This window comes from Artemia franciscana, chromosome 7, assembly GCF_032884065.1.
Source record: "Artemia franciscana chromosome 7, ASM3288406v1, whole genome shotgun sequence".
NCBI lineage: Eukaryota > Metazoa > Arthropoda > Branchiopoda > Anostraca > Artemiidae > Artemia > Artemia franciscana.
Window position 1 is genome coordinate 55,258,849 of NC_088869.1, and position 23,527 is coordinate 55,282,375.

The 23,527-nt window shown below is 35.4% G+C and overlaps 1 protein-coding gene across 4 annotated transcripts in view; it reads left to right on the forward strand.

The window, feature by feature from the left end:
• LOC136029479 (neuron-specific calcium-binding protein hippocalcin-like) overlaps positions 1-23,527 on the forward strand; it is a 140,189-nt gene that overhangs the window by 76,824 nt on the left and 39,838 nt on the right. For all 4 annotated transcript variants that reach the window (XM_065707906.1, XM_065707903.1, XM_065707905.1 and 1 more), the window contains one exon: positions 2,168-2,238. In XM_065707906.1, coding sequence (XP_065563978.1) covers positions 2,168-2,238 — 71 coding nt within the window. The remainder of the gene's footprint in view (positions 1-2,167; positions 2,239-23,527) is intronic.

Below are 23,527 nucleotides of genomic sequence, written 5' to 3' on the forward strand. Positions count from 1 at the left end.
GTCCTTGGCGCTTTACTGAAAACGAATTATATTATAAATGTTTTTTTTGGTACTTATTACAACATTGAAAATAAACATAACAATTACAGTAAAAATAAATTTTAATCTTATGAGGTTTCAGTGATTAATATCATTGTATATCAAATATTCAGTTTAATTTTATTAGTTCTTTCCGTGACTGTTCATGACAAATGTAGCTTCACCATAAAACGAGTTTGGATATTGTCCCCTTCCCTAACTGTAAAGTTTAAAGCCTACTACGTCATTGGTGCTTCACTGAAAACAAATTATATTACGAATATTTTAATTTCCAGGTATTGTCGAATTGAAAATGAAAATAAAATTACATTGAAATAAAACACTGAAAGGGTGATTTTTCAACAATTAATAGCCTTATATATCAAATATTTAGTTTGATTTTATTTGCACATTCCAAGACTGTTCAAGACACCTATAGTTTTCAGTTAGGTGTCAATGAAGCTGTGAGTTTTAGAATTTTACTGTGAGAGAAGGAGGGAAAACCCAAACTCTTGTTCGTAGAGATATTTGTTCGTTTAAAGCTTGATTTGCATATTCACTCTAAATTTCACTCGTTTTAAGGTAGATTTACCCATTTATATTACTACCTATTGTATGTTTGTTTTGTATGATTATTTATTTAATTGTGTTGCAAGAGCAACACATTGGTTTTGTCGTGTTTTTTTCCTAGTACCCTGATTTCAGCTTATTCCTACAATGTGTTAAGGGTCTAATCTCTGCAGGTTTTACGGAGAGTGTGGACCATACTTGGGATTGCGATAGAGAAATGATATCAGATGTACCTCATAAACTTTAAAAGTTTTCTCATTGCTAAGGAAACTAGAGTTTATCCTTTGCTGCTTTCTAAGTAATGACGTTAGAAATGACGTTAGAAAAAGTTAACTTTTGAACTAAGACAGATAGATTTTCTTTTTTCGGCGGCAGTCGATAGCTCTTGATGAGCTGATCAAAGTATATGTCATCCATTTTTTATAGAAAAATTCCTTCATGAGATATAGCGGTTTGAAAGTTTAAAGGGGTTGACAACTTCAGTAGTAAGGTACACACTGAGACCAAAAATAGGCCGATACAGAAATGGTATCAGATGTGCCACTTAAACTTCAGAAGTTCTTTCATTGTTAAGGAAATTAGAGTTTATTCTTAGCTATTTTCTAAATGATGACGTTAGATACTTAGTCTACGGAAAAAAAAAATCAACTTTCGAACTAAGCCAGATATATTTCCAGAAAGATGACATCAAAGTAAATGTCATAAATTTTTTTGGTAGAAAAATTCCTTCATGAAATATACCAGTTTGAAAGTTGAAAGAGGTTAACAACTTCAGTAATAAGGTACACACTGAAACCAAAAATGGCCTGATGCAAATTGTTACACTTATAGGGGAGTCTTATGCAACAGTCGGCTGTTAGCTCATAACCATCTTCGGCAATGAGGGGTTAGCAACTTTTGCTAGTTAGTGTACCTATTATTTGTTTCCGGTGTATTTGATGGTAAGACCAATTTGGTTCCAGTGGTAAGACATGTAGGAAACTTGTAAATAATAATCGGGAGTTAAGCTACAATAATCTTCAGCGGTGAGGGGTTTGCAACTTTTGCGAGTTGGCGTACCTAGTATTTATTTTAAGATCCTTACAGATTAACATCTTCAGCGTTTAATCGAAGCGAGGAAACAAAACCAAAGTGTTGCTCTTGTAACACTTCACTCGACAAATCCGAAAAAAGGTTGCCGCAGCACCTCACGTTGCCCACGCAACGTAGATCTAGTTTTTGTTCGTTTTGGGTTTCATTTAGTCTTCAATAACAACATATTTTTGTTCGTTTTATGCTTGATATGCATATTCAACTTAAACTTAACTCGTTTCAAGATTTATTTGTTCATTCATATTAGTAACTGTTGTATGTTTTCTGCTATGATCGTTTTTTAATTTCTGGTCCTTTTGGGTTTCTTTTATTCTATAATAGTAGCTTCTGGTCGTTTTGAGTTTTAGTTATTATAGGTTTCTATCTCTTTTGATTCCAAGTTAAATAAGACCTTTACTTTTTCATTTTTCATAAATGAATATAAATAAAGATGATGATATATCTCTGCTAAGCTTCCCACATCATAAATTCTTATTTTTAATTTCAGATTCAGCACTATATGCCCACTTGGTGTTCCGAGCCTTTGACGCTAGAGAAGTTGGTTATCTTGTATTTGAGGTAAGTGTGATTTCCGAACCCAATCATTGTTAAATTTATGGTTAAAAAAACAACAGCAGGGCTCAGTTCAACTTACAAGTGCAATTTTTGTGATTGACCAATCACAGTGAAGGCTTATGGCATGCATATAATTTTTTCCCAGTTGCAAAAACAAATAAAAGTTTGAAATAAAAGTTTTTCTATAGAAAAGTTGAATCGAAAAAGATAAGCAGGCATAAAATGAGCAGAAAATACCTGAACATAAATAGGTGTTGACTATACAAGCTGTTTTCCACTTTAAGTTTTCGCTTTCCGCCCACAAAGAACAGAAACCATTCATAAATCTTGTTTTTTAATTGTGTTGCGAGAGCAACACTTTGGTTTTGTCCCGTTTTTTTTTTCCTATTCCGCCGATCTCAGCTTATTCCTGGAAACTGGTAAGGGTCTAACCTGTGCGGTTTTTACGGGAAGTGTGGACCTCAGGCCGAATTGATAAATATCACGTTACATTTTGGAAAGCTCCGAAGAACTCTTGCCTGGGGCCAAAAAGGTTGGTTTTTGCTTGTCTACGACCCAGAGCCTATGGTGTGCGAAGTGAAGTGGAGTTATAAAGTCTATGTCAGAGAGGAGTACCTGAAATTGTGCAGCCAAGCTTTCGTTTCATCAAACCAAGTTTCTGCTTTCGAGTGGAAAGCTCCGTTCTAGCAGGCAAGCAGGCAGGCACCACCTTCAAATTGAAGATGGACTAAAATCTATAAGTGTTAAATATATGCTGCAGTTACCCGACCCCACAACCAATATATCTTCATTGAGTGATAAATAGAAACATTTACAGAAGCAAAAATGTGGCATTTTCTCACGGGTCCGAAAGTGCTGCCATCTATTGTTTCTACCCATTTCTGTTCGTGATTTCAGCTGATTTTATCATTCGGTTTTTCGGACTTGGGATTGCGGTTGAGAAATGGTATCAGATGTGCCTAATAAACTTTAAAAGTTCTCTCATTGCTAAAGAAATTTGAGCTTATCCTTTGCTCCTTTCTAAGTGGTGATGTTAGAAAGTTGGCCTAAGGCAAAAAAATCAACTTTTGAACTAAGACGGATAGATTTTTTTTTCGACGGCAGTCGATAGCTCTTGATGAGCTGATCAAGGTCTATGACATCCATTTTTTGGTGCAAAAATTCCTTCATGAGGTATACCAGTTAGAAAGTTTCAAGGAGTTGACAATTTCAGTAGTAAGGTACACACTGAATCGAAATTTAGGCCGATACAAATTGTGAGACACATAGAGGAATTGTAAGCAATAGTCGGCTGTTAGTTAATAATCACCTTCGGTAATGATGGGCTAGCAACTTTTGCTAGTTTGTGTATCTGTTATTTGTTTCCAGTGTTTTTGATGGCAAAACCAACTTGGTTCCAGTGGTAAGACATGTAGGGGACTTGTAAGTAATGTAACTTACATGTAATTAATAATGTAATAATTAATAATGTAGTAACTAATAAAAATTAATGTAGTAATTAATAATGTAAGTAATAATCTGCTGTTAGGCTACAGTCAACTTCAGCGGTGAGGGGTTTGCAACTATGCTAGCTGGTGTACCCATTTATTTGTTTCCGGTGAACTTGATGCCTATCACCAAAGAGGGACTTATAAGTAAGAATCAGTTCACTTTGGGCGAAAAACGGCTGTTAGCTCATAATCATCTTCGGCAGTGAGGGGTGGCCACTTTTGCTAGTTGGTGTGCCTATTATTTGTTTCCGGCGTATTTGGGGGTTAAACCAATTTGTTTCCAGTGGTAATACATGCAGGAGACTTGTAAGTAATATTCGGCTGTTGGGCTACAATCATCTTCAGCGATGAGATGTTTGCAACTTTTGCTAGTTGGCGTACCCATTTATTTGTTTCCGGTGAACTTGATGTCTATCCCAGGAGAGGGACTTGTAAGTAAGAATCTGTTGACTTCGGCAAGAATTTTGTGGAAATTGGTGCATATTGTATTCGACCTGTTTAAAACTGACATAATTAAGTGTTTACGTAACGGGTACAAACGATAACGTAAAACAGTGAGGTAGATTCGTAATAATTAGTGTCACCTATGGTATTTTAATCCTGAAAAGTTACGGATAGCTTTGTAATACCAACTAGATTATATAAGGTATTGTTCCAAGTTTTCATCCGTCATGATGTCTACGATTGAAAAGGATAAAAAGCAACTGGCTGCAAAGTCAATTTAATCCGTTCTTTCGATATTATTTTGTAATTGCTGTTTTTTTTTAACGCTGAGTAATAGCCTTTGACCATGTGATAACTGATTGCGTTCTTGTTTGAACATACCGTTTTAAAAACTTCGATGGGCTGACAACTTCATCATTTAACCGATAGTGAAGAAACAAGCACAAACGAGAATGTAAAACAATGAGATAGTTTCGTAATAATTAATGGAAGGTGATCTATTGTATTTTGATCCTGAAAAATTATTGATAACTTTATAATAACAACTAGATTGTATAAGATATTGTTCCGAGTTTTCATCCGTCACGATGTCCACGATTGAAAAGAATAATTTTCAACTGGCTGCAAAGTCAATTTAGTCCCTTCTTTCGATACTATTTTGTTTTTATTTTTTCAACGCTGAGGAATAGCCTTTGGTCATGTTATTACTGACTGATAGCGAAAAAACAAAACCTAAGTGTTGCTCTCGCAACACTTTAGTCGGCGAAGCCGGACAAAGGTTGTCGCAACGCTTCACGTTGCCCGGGCAAGGTAGGTCTAGTCCACATTTGTGATGATATGGTATAAGGGAGATTACTTTGAATAGCCAAAATGATTTGTGCCTCTTCCAGTTATAAGAACCTACCACACAAGACGTATTGTGAAAATATCAACTTTTTACTGGTATGACTAATAATTTGTGTAATTTAAATCGAAAACAGTTGTGGAACTAGTTCTTTGTTATTATCAAAAGATATGAAATTTACCATCCAGTTATAGGAAGATAACTGTCAAGGGCATCCTTGTATGTTCAGGACAATTGGTTTTCAGTGTGTTTTTTCCTACACACTTCTGATTCTGAATAAAAAGATAGCGTATTTTAAAGGCCTGTTTCCCGAAATATAAAAATCCTTATGAGTTTTTAATTGACTTTATAGTCCTAATTAGTTAAACTGCTTTTCGTTATTATTCTTTTCTAATGTGCCTTCATTTAAAAATGTTTACTCCATCCCTAAAATAATGTCCCAAAGATTTTTCTGCCTAAGTTTTCCCGTGCTATTTCATAAGAGAATTTGTTCAATTACGTGAACAACACTGACTCAGTCTGCATTAATTTGCATAAATTGTTTTTCAAGCTAAAAAACTAAGTAAATATAACAGTAAAAAATAATGAAGAAGATTTCCTTTTATTATCAAAAAGTTCTTGCGAGAGGGAGACAGTTACCAAATGCCTCCCACCCCCTTCAAAAAAATATGTGTGATTATTTTCTCATATTCCCTAAATAATTTGTCTATTTTCGTTTTTTTTATTAACGCTTACCCTCCCCAGAAGAAAAATACTTATTACGAACCTACATGATAGTTTAAACTAATTTGTAGTAGATAATATATGTGATACAAATCATTATTCGAAGTTCTTAAAATATATCCTTAGTATGATAAAGGTAATTTTTTGATTTATTAGCCCCCAAACAAGGATCACATGTGAATTAAGTTTTGAATACATTGCTCTCCGGTTTGTTATGAATCGAAATCCACAATATTGCTGGCTACTTCAGACATTGTAGCGAAGTTCAATCCAAAATAGCTTCTATAAAGAGATGGTTACTCTACGTGATACGTTAACCGAGACGTTACACTAAGAACTCAACAGAATGACCGTGACTATAATCAATCGTAGATTTATAGCCAGTGAAGTGAATTAAATGAACCATAGATGCTTAAAACCAAAAACCGTTTCTTTTTTCATTTGAAATTAGGCTCTAAGTACGTGAATAGTTTCATCAAGTTATTTTCAACTACTTGTCACGTGAATTCTTTTTCTTTCTATGAAGTTATAATGTTCCTTCTAATTCGTATACAAAATGATAGTAACGTAGATAATGGCCACAAGATAGCGTTAGAAAACTATCTTTACTGAAATATAAAAATGAAACATATCTTGTGTCAAGTAAGGGGAAGTGAACAGGCTCAATCATATTTTCGAGTTACTAGGAGACAAAACGCTTTGATCCTCTCTCTCAATATCTAATTTATATTTATATCAAAGGCTTTGAATTTCCTTCCTCTTTTCAATCTTCATATCCACGTGTACTACTTCAAGGACAAGAAACAGAGTTTACTAATAAAAATATTGTGACTGATAAACTTCATGATGTTTTTCGTTTTTGCTTAATGTTTTGTAATCATCAATCAATTAGATTTCTTGAACTTTTCTTTAGTTTCTCGTAAGTCGTTACGCGCCACATTAGTTACGCGCCATTGTAGTTGTGTCCCTGTGACCCACCTGTGAATATAGATAGATATACATGTGTTTTTAACTACGTAAAAATTGCGAATATACAACATTCTTCGCTGTCCCATTGTTTGTGCATATAAAAGCCTTATATACTTATAATGACATCATGTGCAAATGACATCATATGCAAAACCCTCTTTTTACAAACAAACAAACATGCATACATACAACTTATTTTTATATAGATAGATAGATAGATATACATATCTATATCTATCTATCTATATATATAAAAATAAGTTGTCTGTGTGTGTGTGTGTGTCTGTCGAGTGACGTCATGTTTGTGTGTCGACTGACGTCATGTTTTCGACTGACGAAATTACAGACCGGGACATCGGGACACAAATGACGACCGGGACACCGGCACATAGGGAATATAAATGACGACACTCAAAGAGAAGCGACCGGGACACAAGGAGTGTTCGATTAGCAATCATCATCAACAAAGCACCGGGACACAAATGACGACCGGGACACAGGGAGTATAAATGACGACCAGGACATAAACTACAGGTAAAATAGGTAAAAACTACAAAAAATTGATTAGCAATCACCATCAACAAAGCTCAAGGGCAATCATTAGAATCATGAGGTATAACTAAAAAAACTAAAAAAGGTAAAAAACTAAAAACTAAAAAAAGACCAATTCAAAAACGAATGTATACACAGACCGGGACACCGGGACACAAATGATGACCGGGACACCGGGATAAAAGGAATATAAATGACGACCGGGACACTCAAAGAGAAATTACAGACTGGGACACCGGGACACAAATGACGACCGGGACACAGGGAATATAAATGACGACCGGGACACAGGGACACAACTACAACGGGGACGCCGGGGGGAACAGGGGGATATATAAATGACAACGGCGAATTGCGAATATACAACATTCTTGGCTTTCCCATTGTCTCTGCATATACAAAGCCGTATGTACTAATAATGACATCATATGCAAACGCTCTTTTTACAAACAAACAAACATGCATACATACAACTCGTTTTTATATAGATAGATAGATAGATAGATAGATAAAATACAAATAAACTGCGTAAAACTTGGGAATATACAACATTCTTCGCTGTCCAATTGTCGCTGCATATAAATAGATTGTCAGGTTTACCGACCCTCGAACATGCAACGTACAATTGTCAATGGGAAAAACAATCAGTATTAAGATCTATACCACATTTTTCTAATGATTGACCTTGAGCTTTGTTAATGGTGATTGCAAATGCTAATCGAATTGGGAATTGCAATCTTTTAAATTGAAAAGGCAGATCCGTTGGAATCTTGGGAATGCGAGGAATAAGAACAGCCTCACCCTCAAAAGGCCCTGTCAAGATTGTGGCCTCTATTAGGTTTTCCATTGTTTTTTTTACGGCAGGTCGAGTGCCATAGCAAAGCTTTGGTGGGTTTATATTTCTTAAAAGTATTATTGGTAGGCCTATTTTTAGTTGTAGCACGTGTGGTGGAAACCCTGAGAATAATATCTCGAGGTAAAAACTGATCACCGACCATAACGATGGCCACTTCGTCGATAGTTGGAGCATTGTATCTACGCACATGTTGGCCAGGAGGCGTTTTGTCAGCGGAAATAACAATTTTATGCGTATAAGTGGGCATCAAATCGATGGCTGTTTTGAACAGACACACTAAATTATTATTTTCGTGGAAAAGATGTTGTAATTGGGAAACGATTGTCCTTTCAATGTTGGGAGAAATTTCGCAACGTGCATTCAATTCAGAATTTCTATCACTGATGAAGTACAATTGTAAAAATTTATGATTCTCGCCTGAGAATGGTAGAAGAGACCCTGCTTTATGATAAATTTGCCCTTTTACTTTGAAAGTAGACATAAATTGATCTGGATTTTCAATTTGGGCTCCAAACGACGTCATTTGGAAACATGAGTTGTATTTTCTGATTCATTTATATTCCTTATGTCCCGGTGTCCCGGTCGTCATTTATATCCCCCTGTTTTATATCCCGCTTATTTTTCAGTTTTTTCCTTTTTTTAGTTTTTTTTTACTTTTTTAGTTCTTTTAGTTTTTACGTTTTTTAGTTTTTTTTAGTTTTTTAGATGAATTTTTTTTTTTAGTTTTTTACCTTTTTTTCTTTTTAGTTTTTATTGGTTTTTACCTTTTTTTAGCTTTTTATCTTTTTTTTTTTTTTTTTTTTTTTTTAATTTTATTAGTATTCTTTTTCTCTTCTATTTTTCATTTTTCCTTTTTTTTAGTTTTTTTTAGTTTTTAGTTTTTTAAGTTTTTTCTTTTTTTAGTTTCTTTAGTTTTTTTAGTTTTTCGGCTTTTTTATTTTTTTATTAGTTTTTAGTTTGTTTTGTAGTTTTTGCCTTTTTTTAGTTTTTTCAGTTTTTTTTTAGTTTTTAGTTTTTTACCTTTTTTAGCCTAACCAGGATTTGAACCTGGGACCTTCATTCTCCGTTCTGACACCCTCTCTCACCGAGTGACTACTCCAACATGTTCATTTTGGTGTTTTAAATGGTATATTATTAACCAAATTAATGTGTTTTACAATATACTAAGCATCGTCATAATAAAAATGACGGCAACTAATTTCATGACGTCAGCCGAATTATGACGTCACCTGATCCACAGATCCACAGACAGACAGACAACTTATTTTTATATATATAGATATATATATATATATATATATATATATATATATATATATATATATATATATATATATATATATATATATATATATATATATATAAATAAGTTGTCTGTGTGTGTGTGGGTCTGTCGGGTGACGTCATGTTTGTGTGTTGACTGACGTCATGTTTGTTGATTAACGAAATTACACACCGGGACATCGGGACACAAATGACGACCGGGACACGGGGAAATCTATATATATAAAAATAAGTCGTCTGTGTGTGTGTGTGTGTGTGTATGTCGAGTGACGTCATGTTTGTGTGTCGACTGACGTCATGTTTTCGACTGACGAAATTACAGACCGGGACATCGGGACACAAATGACGACCGGGACACCGGCACATAGGGAATATAATGACGACCGGGACACTCAAAGAGAAGGCGACCGGGACACAAGGAATGTTCGATTAGCAATCACCATCAACAAAGCACCGGGACACAAATGACGACCGGGACACAGGGAGTATAAATGACAACCAGGACATAATTAAAAAAAACTAAAAAATTAAAAAAAAGGTAAAAACTACAAAAAAACTAAAAAGAAAAAACTAAAAACTAATAAAAAAAAAAGAAAAAAGAAAAAAAGAAAAAAAGAAAAAAAATAAAAAAGGGAAAAAATGTAAAATAAAGGAGAAAAACAAAACTAAAAAAATAAAACTAAAAAAAAAACTAAAAAGAAACAAAACTAAAAAAACTAAAAAAAGTAAAAACCAAAAAAAACTAAAAAGAAAAAAGAGGAAAATATAAATGACGACCGGGACACAGGGACACAACTACAACGGAGACGCCGGGGGACACAGGGGGATATATAAATGACGACGGGGACACAGGGAATGTTCGATTAGCAATCACCATCAAGGAAGCTCAAGGGCAATCATTAGAATCATGAGGTCAAAAACGAATGTATATACAGACCGGGACACCGGGACACAAATGACGACCGGGACACCGGGACACAAGGAATATAAATGAAGCCCGGGACACTCAAAGAGAAATCAAAGACTGGCACACCGGGACACAAATGACGACCGGGACACAGGGAATATAAATGACGACCGGGACACAGGGACACAACTACAACGGGGAAGCCGGGGGCACAGGGGGATATATAAATGACGACGGAGACACAGGGAATGGTCGATTAGCAATCACCATCAACAAAGCTCAAGGGCAATCATTAGAATCATGAGGTATAGATCTGAATACGGATTGTTTTCCCATGGACCATTATATGTTGCATGTTCAAGAGTCGGTAAACCTGACAACCTATTTATATGCACAGACAATGGGACAGCAAAGAATGTTGTATATTCGCAAGTTTTACGCAGTTAAAAACATATATAAATATAGAAATCACCAATGCTACAGCACAACACACACACACAAAAAAAAAAAAAAAAAAAAAAAAAAAAAAAAAAAAAAAAAAAAAAAAAAAAAAAAAAAAAGACAGAAGGAGAAAAGGAAGACTGTTTTCCTAAATTAGTGACTAATATAGACCAGCACTTGAATGAGGCCTTAACCCTACTCATCCATACAATCACATAGGTCAAACAGTATAGCCACACACAATCAACCATAAAGAATAATCCATGGACAGGCAGTCATGTCGTCAATAAGTAAGTATAAGTCGTCATTTACCGAAGAATAGAAAAAATAATAATATAGACAAATAATTCAGAGGCAACACCCAACATAAGGGCTCATCAGGAGAATACACTGGCCTATATAGGGTTTCGCCACTCTAAATTCTCTACCCAGCACAGTGTTGTGGCTACCACAGAATATCCATGGCATCCCCGCGTCAGGTATCACCCCCAAAATACATGCCTATGAAAAAAAAAAACAACCAGCAAATGTAAAACAACCAAGTAAAACCAAAACAAGCTTATCTTGTTAATATATCCCTCCCTTTAGCAACAATAGGTAAACTAAATATTATAAATTTTACCAAATCACAAATATTAACACATTGCAAAAAACCTGAATGAACTAAACAATTATAGAATTCATCTTTGCCATGTGGCTAATTTTTTAAAAGAATCCGCTCAATTAGAAACACAATTCAAAATAAATGGCGCTGTGACAACATTTCTCGAACCTCCGAAATTAGTTAAAAATTTCTTTAAGTATTTCTAGATAATTCTTTTGATATTTATTTAAAAGTTCGTTATAATGAAAACTAAATTTTTTAAATTGCCAAGTTAATTTATTTGCAGAAAAACCTCTTGATATCAATTTTTGGCTTAAGATTTTACATCTATTTTTAAAATCAATATAATTACTACAAATCCTTGCATAACGAAGTAACTGTGAGAAAAACGCTGAATATGTGATATTTGAGTGTATATTACTTTCAGGGAATGGGAAACTAATCACTTCAAAATCAAAATCATCCGTTTTATTATACATTTTAAAACTTAATTTATTATTATCACAAATATTAATATTTAAATCTAAGAAATGATCTTCATGACCAGCGCCATGACTAGGCTCAAGAATAAGCTCTGATGGATATATATTTTTAGAAATATCAATGAAATCCTTACAATTTAAGACCAAAATATCATCTAAATATCTTTTATTATTTGACAAAGCATGTTTTAAATCAATTGGATTATTCTTATCCATCATATATTTATATTCTAGTTGACTTAAAAACAAGTCAGCTATAAATGGGCTGGCATTCCCCCCCATGGGAATTCCCATAATTTGCTTGTACAAATCACCCCCAAATCTTATATAAGTATTGTATAAAACAAATTCCAATAACTCAAAAATCATATCCAAGCTGTAACATCTCAAGTTAACTGTAGTATTAAAGCAGTTTGTCCATATGGCTTTTTTATTATAACTGTCTATTTTTAAGAACCTTTTACTAGATAAGAGGAAAGATTTCTTTATAACAGTTTTTAAATTATCAAACACTAAATTAAGTGATAAATTAGTATACATTGTCGCAAAATCGAAAGACTCAATTCTTTTAGCTGAAACCATTGTTAAAGAATCTATCACCTGCAGTGAATTATTAACACTCCAATATGGATTAAAATTCGAAAATTTTTTAATACCAGAACAATAGGTTTTAAGTTTATTTACAATTTCCTTTAAAATTAAAGAGAGGTCAGTAGCAGCAATGCGGGTTGGACATTTAGCTGCTCCAGCAATAAACCGTGGTTTAGGGGGATTCTTATGAAATTTAACAGTCCAATATAGGAAAGGGAACTTTTTATCATTGTCATTTATTTTAATATTAAAATTTTTAAAAAGTATTTCTTCAGTCTTTTCAATTAAATTCTCATCCTCTATATTTACCTTTTCATAAACATTAGTTGTGCATAACTCCCTTTTTAAGATATCACAATACAGCTTCTGACAAATTATGGCAAAATTATTATTAGCTTTATCCACTGGCACAATTACAAATTCATTCTTTAGATTAGCAATTGCTTGTTTAATCTTCGCATTATAAAATAATGATTTAGTGTTACTATTTTTTAAGTTAGAATATATTTTATTTCTTACTCTACTAATAATTAAATTCTTCCAACTTTGAAAACTCTCTTTATTTTTATTCTCTTTCTTACACCACTTATCAATAAATAAATCAAAATCATCTTCCAAGCCATCAAGAACACTCGATGGTTTCAGATGATGAGAAAGACGGAAATTAGCCCCTTTATTCATTATAATTTGAAGATCATCTTGCTTTATTATTGACAAGTCCCCTGTTATAACATGTTTGTAAGTAGGATTTACAAATGGGCCAAGTTGCTTACAATTACAAACCGGTTTCCAATTTATATCGCTATCTAGTTTTTTTAGTATTAAATTATAATTAAAAATAATTTGCCCAATAGTTTTTGAAAATTTATAAGTTAAAACTGGACTATCATTATAATTTAAATTACTAGGAAGGGCCTGTTTCACATGCCGCTGATTTAAAATTTCTGGTAAATTAATATCTTCAATCTGCTTACAAGTAAAATTAATAGGTAAATATAATCTGTTATCCTTATTACTAATCTTATCGAACTTTTTCTTTTTTGAAATAAATTTCGTTTTAGTTAGAATGCAAATTGTATCACATATTACTTTAAAATTATAATCAAGAGCTGTATTATTCTTAACAATCCAGAAAAGTTTGATTAAATTCCTCTTGGATAAATTATTTAGACACTTTATTACAGAAATCATACCCCTAGATTCAAGTAGCTGGCATAGATCTATAGAAAGCATATGTACATCTAATTCATTTTTTCTATTATTTTTCCTATGTCCTCTCGATCGTTTTTTACGTTTAGTAGGACAAGTAAAAGAAGGATGGTCCATAAAACCATCAATACATTTAACAACAACATGAGACATGTCACCATATTTTGCCACACGATCATTTAGCCCAAAAGGATAAGCTGTACCAAGAGTATGGATCCAGAAATCCTCCTGTTTATTCTTCTCTTCTTTATTTAAATTTTCTAATTCTAAATTTTCTAAAATTGTGACAGTTATATCTGATATGGAACATTTACCATTACTACAATGTTGAACTAGATAGTTATTAGTTTTTTCATTATTAACTGTTGTCTTGTGTCCAGAAAATCTTTTATATATATTATTAGTTGTTTCCCCCACATATTGTAAGTCGTTACGCGCCATATTAGTTACGCGCCATTGTAGTTGTGTCCCTATGTCCCACCTGTGATATATATATATATATATATATATATATATATATATATATATATATATATATATATATATATATATATATATATATATATATATATATATATATATATATATATATATATATATATATATATATATATATATATATATATATATATATATATATAGATATATAGTTATAATGATAGTTTTCATTATAACGAACTTTTAAATAAATATCAAAAGAATTATCTAGAAATACTTAAAGAAATTTTCAACTAATTTCGGAGGTTCGAGAATTGTTGTTGCAGCGCCATTTATTTTGAATTGAGTTTCTAATTGAGCAGATTTTTTTTTAAATTTAGCCACATGGTAAAGATGAATTCTATAATTGTTTAGTTCATTCAGGTGCACACATTTTTTGCAATGTGTTAATATTTGTGATTTGGTAAAATTTATTATATCTAGTTTACCTATTGTTGCTAAAAAGAGGGATATATAAACAGGATAAGCTAGTTTTGGTGTTACTTGGTTGTTTTACATTTCCTGTATTTTTTTTCTTTCATAGGCATGTATTTTGGGGGTGATACCTGACACGGGGATGCCATGGATATTCTGTGGTAGCCACAACACTGTTCTGGGTAGAGAATTTAAAGTGGCGAAACCCTATATAGGCCAGTGTATTCTCCTGATGAGCCTTTGTGTTGGGTTGTTGCCTCTGAATTATTTGTCTTTATTATTTTTAGTATTCCACGTGTAATACGAAGGCACTTCAGTATACAGCAGTTTTTTTGTAAAAGAATCATTTTTGCAAAGCGAAAAGAAAGCGGTTAACTTTGTATCCGGTGGATTCAGGGCTCTTTGTTGCACGTTGGCTTCCGAGAAATAAACAGGTTGACCATTCTGTAAATGTACCGCTAAGTGAACAACAGCTGGACTACGTTCATGTATCGGAAATGAAAGAATTCACCAAAAAGCTTCATTACTGCTTATGTATCTTCCAGCCTGATATTGTACGATTTCGTTGATATCTTTGATTTCGGGCTACAAGCCAAAAACTGCCATGTCACTGCCTTTGTTGACGTATTTACATATGTATTTGATTGCCTTTACGGAGTTACAGTATTCAACGTTTATGTGTGCATTAAATGTTTTTGATAATAATGGGGAATATGGAACAACCCACTGGTTATCTACTTCGATGGTGGTACCGTTACGCTTCTTTATTATTGCTGTTTTACCACTATCTTCAGTATATCTTCTTCTATATTGTGGGTAACCATCATTGCCAGTAATTGTGTTCGATACTAAAGTCGAGGATATTGCTTTGTGCACCTTCCTTTGGCCATGCACGGTGAATTTTCGTTCAGTGCACCGCAAGGTCCATGTATCATATTTTTTACAATAATATCATGTAACCCCTTATCGACATTTTCATCAGGTATTTCAGCGGAAATCACATCATCAATTTCGTTCGAAGTAATTTTTTTATGTAGCCAGATTAGAATATGTGCGCGTGGCAAACCTCGTTTTTGCCATTCCACTGAGCACATCCAGCATCGCACTGACCCAAAAACTTCAAGTTTTACTAAGTAGTTTATCAGTGATTTCAACTTTTGCCGGAAGACACGGGCCGTAATGTCATGTCTATGAACCGCCGATTGTCCTTGAAGTAAAAGCTGCAGTATCTCGTCCCAAGATTGATTACATGTAAATGTAATAAATAAATCTGGACGACCATAGAGACGAACATACGCAATAGCATCTTGAGCATATTCATGCATATGACGGGGACTGCCAGTATATGACGAAGGTAAAATTGTTAATCTTCCAACGTTTGTGGTATTACTGTCATTAATAACTGCATGTCGCAAATGAATGTATTGTTCAGAGCGGAGCCTGGTCTGATTCAGGTGGATATATAGCAAAAGTTCTGATTCAATTTTAGCATACATATCAACGACGAATTGGTGAAACAATTCACGGCATTTTGAAATATAATTTTCTTCATCCTGCCGAATCATTAGTCTATAGGAATAATAATGCATTGCACTGCATTTCTTATTCATTTCTTTGTTAGTGGCTGGATTCATCAATTTAATATTAAAGTGATAGCCGTCGGCTCCATCCCAAAAAATGATAGGATATTGTAGGGCATCGTAGCATCGATGAGTTTAGCAATTCTTAACAACTGAGCGTTTCGCTTATGAAGGATAATATCTCGAGGTAAAAACTGATCACCGACCATAACGATTGCCACTTCCTCGATAGTTGGAGCATTGTATCTACGCACATGTTGGCCAGAAGCCGTTTTGTCAGCGGAAATAACAATTTTATGCGTATCAGTAGGCATCAAATCGATGGCTGTTTTGAACAGACGCACTAAATTATTAATTTCGTGGAAAAGATGTTGCAATTGGGAAACGATTGTCCTTTCAACGTCTGGAGAAACTTCGCAACGTGCATTCAATTCAGAATTTCTATCACTGATGAAGTCAAATTGTAAAAATTTATGATTCTCGCCTGAGAATGGTAAAAGGGACCCTGCTCTATGATAAATTTGCCCTTTTACTTTGAAAGTAGACATATATTGATCTGGAACTTCGATTTGGGCTCCAAACGACGTCATTTGGAAACATGAGTTATGTTTTCTGATTTGTGACAAAAAACGCTTAGATTCTGACGTAGTTCCAGTAAGGAAGTCAATGGCTCTGGCGGTGCAGCCAATAGAGGGAGTTTAACTTTTCCTGAGGTGCAACACATTCCCATTGTTTCACCATTGAATTTCAAGGCCTTGCAATAGGGACAAATTTTAGACATAGTCCCGATTTGAACACATCTACTCAAGCTATGATTATCGACTGGGCTGTACCTGAATGCCAGGCGATAACTTTCATGTTACTCTGATTCCTCGGCACGCTTTCTTTTCTTACTTTCTCTATCAGCAGCAAGCCTGATTTCTTGCTGTTCTTGTGATTCCTCGGCACGCCTTCTTTTTCCACTTTTTCTTTTAGCAACAAGTCTGGTTTCATGGTGCTCTGGTAGTTCCACGGCACGCCTTCTTTTTTCACTTTCTCTTTTAGCAGCAAGTCTGCTTTCCCGTTGCTCTGGTAGTTCCTCGGCACGCTTTCTGTTCTTTCTTTCTCTGTCAGCCTCAAGCCTGTTTCCTTGCTGTTCTTTTGATTCCTCGGCACGCTTTCTTTTCTGACTTTCTCTATCAGCAGCAAGTTTTTTGGCATAGACTCTTTGAGTATCTTCCTCGGCTGTTGCCATTGTAAGTTCATCAGTCATTTTAAAGTTAAACATTAATAGATTTCTACGTGAACGCATGTCTTAAATATCTTTAATGACGTCACCGTCATAAAAAAAATGACGACAACTAACTTCATGACGTCAGTCAACACACAAACATGACGTCACCTGACAGACACATCCACAGACAACTTATTTTTATATATATAGATGTGCCGGTGTCCCGGTCGTCATTTGTGTCCCGATGTCCCGGTCTGTAATTTCGTCAGTCGAAAACATGACGTCAGTCGACACAAAAACTTAACGTCACTCGACAGACACACACACACACACAGCCAACTTATTTTTATATATATAGATGTATATATATATATCTATCTATATTCACAGGTTTGACACAGGGACACAACTACAATGGCGCGTAACTAATATGGTGCGTAACGACTTACGCGCGCGGGGGTATTTGGGAGAGGGGGAGCGAAGTGCCCCCACCAACTAGGGTGGCGCAAAGAGCCACCCCAACAGCTAGTATATATATAAAAATAAGTTGTTCGTCTTTTCGTTGACTGACGTCATTATAAGGATTGAGCTGTATGTCGTCATGAAGTTAGTCATCATATACCAATTCTACCAATATACCAATCAATATACCAATTAGCCCCCACCAACTAGGTGTTGTGGTGGTGCGAAGTGCCATCCCAACAGCTAGTGAGTTATATTTTCTAATGTTTAATAAAAACGCTTAGATTCTGACGTAGTTCCAGTAAGCAAAGTCTTCAATGGCTCTGGTGGTGCAGCCAGTTGAGGAAGTTTAACACAATTCCATTGCTTCACCATTAAATTTCAAGGCCTTGCAATAGGGATAAATTTTAGACATAGTCCCAATTTGAATACATCTACTCAAGCTATAATCAACGACTGGGCTATACCTGAATGCCAGGCGATAATTTTCACGTTGCTCTTGTGATTCCTTACCACGCTTCCTTTTGGCATTATCTCTTTGAGCCTCAAGCCTGTTTTCACGTTTTTCTTGTGATTCCTCGGCATTATTTCTTTTGGCATTATCTCTTTGAGCCGAAAGCCTGTTTTCACGTTGTTCTTGTGATTCCTCGGCACAATTTTTTTTTGGTAATTTCTCTTTGAGATGCAAGCCTCTTTTCACGTTGTTCTTGCGATTCCTCGGCACGCTTTCCTTTCTTATCTTCTCGTTTAGCCGCAAGCCTTTTTTAACTCTTTGAGCAGCTTCCTCGGCTGTTTCTTCTGCCACTGTAGGATTTATATAAAATTTCTCGCACGAATTGATTCATCGGCTGTTTCTTCTGCCATTGTAGGATTTATACTAAATATTTTCTTTTAATCGCAAGCCTTATATACTTATAATGACGTCATATACAAAGCCTTATATACTTATAATGTCGTCAACTTGTAATGACGTCATATAAATATATGTGTTTCAAACTACGTAAAAATTGCGAATATACAACATTCTTGGCTTTCCCATTGTCTGTCCATATACAAAGCCGTATGTACTAATAATGACGTCATATGCAAACGCTCTTTTTACAAACAAACAAACATGCATACACAAAGCTCGTTTTTATATAGATAGATAGATAGATAGATACAATACAAATTAACTACGTAAAACTTGTGAATATACAACAGTCTTCGCTGTCCCATTGTCTGTGCGTATAAATAGATTGTCAGGTTTACCGACCCTCAAAGATGCAACATACAATTGTACATTGGTAAAGTAATCTGTATTAAGATCTATACCGCATTTTTCTATTGATTGCCCTTGAGCTTTGTTGATGGTGGTTGCAAATGCTAATCGAATTGGGAATTGCAATCTTTTAAATTGAAAAAGCAGATCCGTTGGAATCATGGGAATGCGAGGAATAAGAACAGCCTCACCCTCATAAGGCCCTGTCAAGATTGTGGCATCTATTAGGTTTTCCATTGTTTTTTTTTTACGGCAAGTCGCGTGCCATTGCAAAGCTTTGGTGGGTTGATATTTCTTAAAAGTATTATTGGTACGCCTATTTTTAGTTGTAGCAGGTGTGGTGGACACCCTGAAGGATCTATGGAATTTAAAAATTCAGATGGATAATTAACCGCTTCATTTGGTTCCGAAATACAAATTAACTGCGTAAAACTTGCGAATATACAACATGCTTCGCTGTCCAATTCTCGCTGCATATGAGCTTTCCGTTTCCCATTGCCAGCAATTGATCTGAAAATGTTTGACCAGAGTCATCGTTTTGCAATCGGACACGCATATTTGTAGTTAATTTAATGTTTTTACGTGTGCCCATAAATTAGAATTTTTCAGGCAAGCATTCATTTCGTCTGCAGGAGTTGATCTAGGTATTATAGGTAATGTTTGCCTGAAATCTCCCGCAAGCAATATTAAGGTGCTGCCAAAGGGTTTCGACTTCCCTCGCAAATCTTTCAAGCTTTGATCCAGAGCCTCGAGCGATTTTTTGTGTGCCATTGTGCACTCATCCCAAATAATAAGTTTGCATTGCTGCAATACTTTACCCATCCCAGATGATTTGGAAATATTGCACGTGGGAGTTTCTGTAGAATGCAAGTTCAGAGGCAATTTCAAAGCGGAATGAGCAGTTCTTCCACCAGGCAGCAATGTTGCGGCTATTCCGGACGACGCAATTGCCAACGCTATATCATTTTTAGATCGAATTGATGCCAGAATCAGTTTTATCACAAACGTTTTACCAGTACCTCCTGGCGCATCCAAAAAGAAAATTTCTCCAACGTTGTTATCGACACAATGCATTATCGTATCATAAATGTCTTTTTGTTCCGACGTTAACTTGGAAATGTTATTTTGTACATACGACAATAGATCACTCGTACTGTAACTTTGTTCACGATCCAATTCTACACATGTCGAAACAGCAGCGATACGGTTAGGTGAAGGCATTCCCAAACCCTGAAGAGGTTTGTTTGCCATACTTATGCAAAAATCTTCTATAACAACTAAAGTGTAGTTATAAATTTCTGGTGTAAAATCAAAAGTCATGTCTGACGTCTCTAACTGTTTTCGATGAAGTATATCTTCGGACATTTTTGACTTATATTTTTCCCATAAATCTGTAGGAGCTGATGGAGAGCAAGTTGTTAAAATGATGCCAAACAATGCACGAATTTGACTTGGGGTTGACGTTTCGCACGCGTCATTGATGCAGTTATCCAAGTGTTGGTCATTCTCCAATAAATTCAGAGCTTGGCATGCACTACGGTAAGTGTCATGTATAGTACCATTTACAGTCCTCAAATACTCAAAGGATGTCGGACCGGGTACATTCACCAAAAGCAGGCGTAGAAAGAAGCATTCATGTTGATTGGGGTGAACGGTGTAGAGTCTTCCTATCGTGGTATCTTTGAAGATGGTAGGTTGGCCGTCGACTGACTTACCCTGTTTTCGACGTTCAAATACTTTATTTTTAGTATTCCACGTGTAATACGAAGGCACTTCAGTATACAGCAGTTTTTTCGCAAAAGAATCATTTTTGCAAAGCGAAAAAAAAGCTGTTAATGTTGTATCCGGTGGATTCAGGACTCTTTGTTGCATGTTGGTTTCCGTGAAATAAACACGTTGACCATTCTGGAAATGTACCGCTAAGTGAACAACAGCTGGACTACGTTCATGTATCGGAAATGAAAGAATTCGCCAAACAGCTTCATTACTGCTTATGTATCTTCCAGCCTGATATTCTACGATTTCATCGAAATCTTTGATTTCGGACTGCAAGCCAAAAACTGCCATGTCACTGCCTTTGTTGACGTATTTACATATGTATTTGATTGCCTTTACGGAGTTACAGTATTCAACGTTTATGTGTGCATTAAATGTTTTTGATAATAAAGGGGAATATGGAACAACCCACTGGTTATCTACTTCGATGGTGGTACCGTTACGCTTCTTTATTATTGCTGTTTTACCGCCATCTTCAGTAGATCTTCTTCTATATTGTGGGTAACCATCATTGCCAGTAATTGTTTTGGGTACTAAAAGTCGAGGATATTGCTTTGTGCACCTTCCTTTGGCCATGCATGGTGAATTTTCGTTCAGTGCACCGCAAGGTCCATGTATCATATTTTTTACAATAATATCATGTAACCCCTTATCGACATTTTTATCAGGTATTTCAGCGGAAATCACATCATCAATTTCGTTTGAAGTAATTTTTTTATGTAGCCAGATTAGTATATGTGCGTGTGGCAAACCTCATTTTGGCCATTCCACTGAGTACATCCAGCATCGCACTGACCCAAACACTTCATGTTTTACAAGGTAGTTTATCAGTGATTTCAACTTTTGCCGGAAGACACGTGCCGTAATGTCATGCCTATGAACCGCCGATTGTCCTTGAAGTAAAAGCTGCAGTATCTCGTCCCAAGATTGATTACATGTAAATGTAATAAATAAATCTGGACGACCATAGAGACGAACATACGCAATAGCATCTTGAGCATATTCATGCATATGACGGGGACTGCCAACATATGACGAAGGTAAAATTGTTAATCTTCCAACGTTTGTGGTATTACCGTCATTTATAACTGCATCTCGCAAATGAATGTATTGTTCAGAGCGGAGCTTGGTCTGATTCAGGCGGATATATAGCAAACGTTCTGATTCAATTTTAGCATACATATCAACCATAAATTGGTGAAACAATTCACGGCATTTTAAAATATAATTTTCTTCATCCTGCCGAATCATTAGTCTATAGGAATAATAATGCATTGCACTGCATTTCTTATTCATTTCTTTGTTAGTGGCTGGATTCATCAATTTAATATTAAAGTGATAGCCGTCGGCTCCATCCCAAAAAATGATAGGATATTGTAGGGCATCGTAGCATCGATGAGTTTCAGCAATTCTTAACAACTGAGCGTTTCGCTTATGTAGAATAATATCTCGAGGTAAAAACTGATCACCGACCATAACGATTGCCACTTCGTCGATAGTCGGAGCATTGTATCTACGCACATGTTGGCCAGGAGGCGTTTTGTCAGCGGAAATAACAATTTTATGAGTATCAGTAGGCATCAAATCGATGGCTGTTTTGAACAGACGCACTAACTTATTATTTTCGTGGAAAAGATGTTGCAATTGGGAAACGATTGTCCTTTCAACGTTGGGAGAAATTTCGCAACGTGCATTCAATTCAGAATTTCTATCACTGATGAAGTACAATTGTAAAAATTTATGATTCTCGCCTGAGAATGGTAGAAGGGACCCTGCTTTATGATAAATTTGCCCTTTTACTTTGAAAGTAGACATAAATTGATCTGGATTTTCGATTTGGGCTCCAAACGACGTCATTTGGAAACATGAGTTGTATTGTCTGAGTTTTGACAAAAAACGCTTAGATTCTGACGTAGTTCCAGTAAGGAAAGTCTTCAATGGCTCTGGTGGTGCAGCCAATAGAGGAAGTTTAACTTTTCCTGAGGCGCAACACATTCCCATTGTTTCACCATTGAATTTCAAGGCCTTGCAATAGGGACAAATTTTAGACATTGTCCCGATTTGAACACATCTACTCAAGCTATAATCATCGACTGGGTTGTACCTGAATGCCAGGCGATAACTTTCAGATTGCTCTGATTCCTCGGCACGCTTTCTTTTCTTACTTTCTCTATCAGCAGCAAGCCTGTTTCCCTGCTGGTCTTTTGATTCCTCGGCACGCCTTCTTTTTTCACTTTCTCTTTTAGCAGCAAGTCTGCTTCTGCGTTGCTCTAGTAGTTCCTCGGCACGCCTTCTTTTTTCACTTTCTCTTTTAGCAGCAAGTCTGCTTCTGCGTTGCTCTGGTAGTTCCTCGGCATGCTTTCTGTTCTTTCTTTCTCTATCAGCCTCAAGCCTGCTTCCCTGCTGGTCTTTTGATTCCTCGGCACGCCTTCTTTTTTCACTTTCTCTTTTAGCAGCAAGTCTGCTTCTGCGTTGCTCTAGACGTTCCTCGGCACGCCTTCTTTTTTCACTTTCTCTTTTAGCAGCAAGTCTGCTTTCGCGTTGCTCTGGTAGTTCCTCGGCACGCTTTCTTTTCTGACTTTCTCTATCAGCAGCAAGTTTTTTGGCATAGACTCTTTGAGCATCTTCATCAGTCATTATAAACTTAAGCATTAATAGAATTCTACGCGAACATACGTCTTATATAACTTGA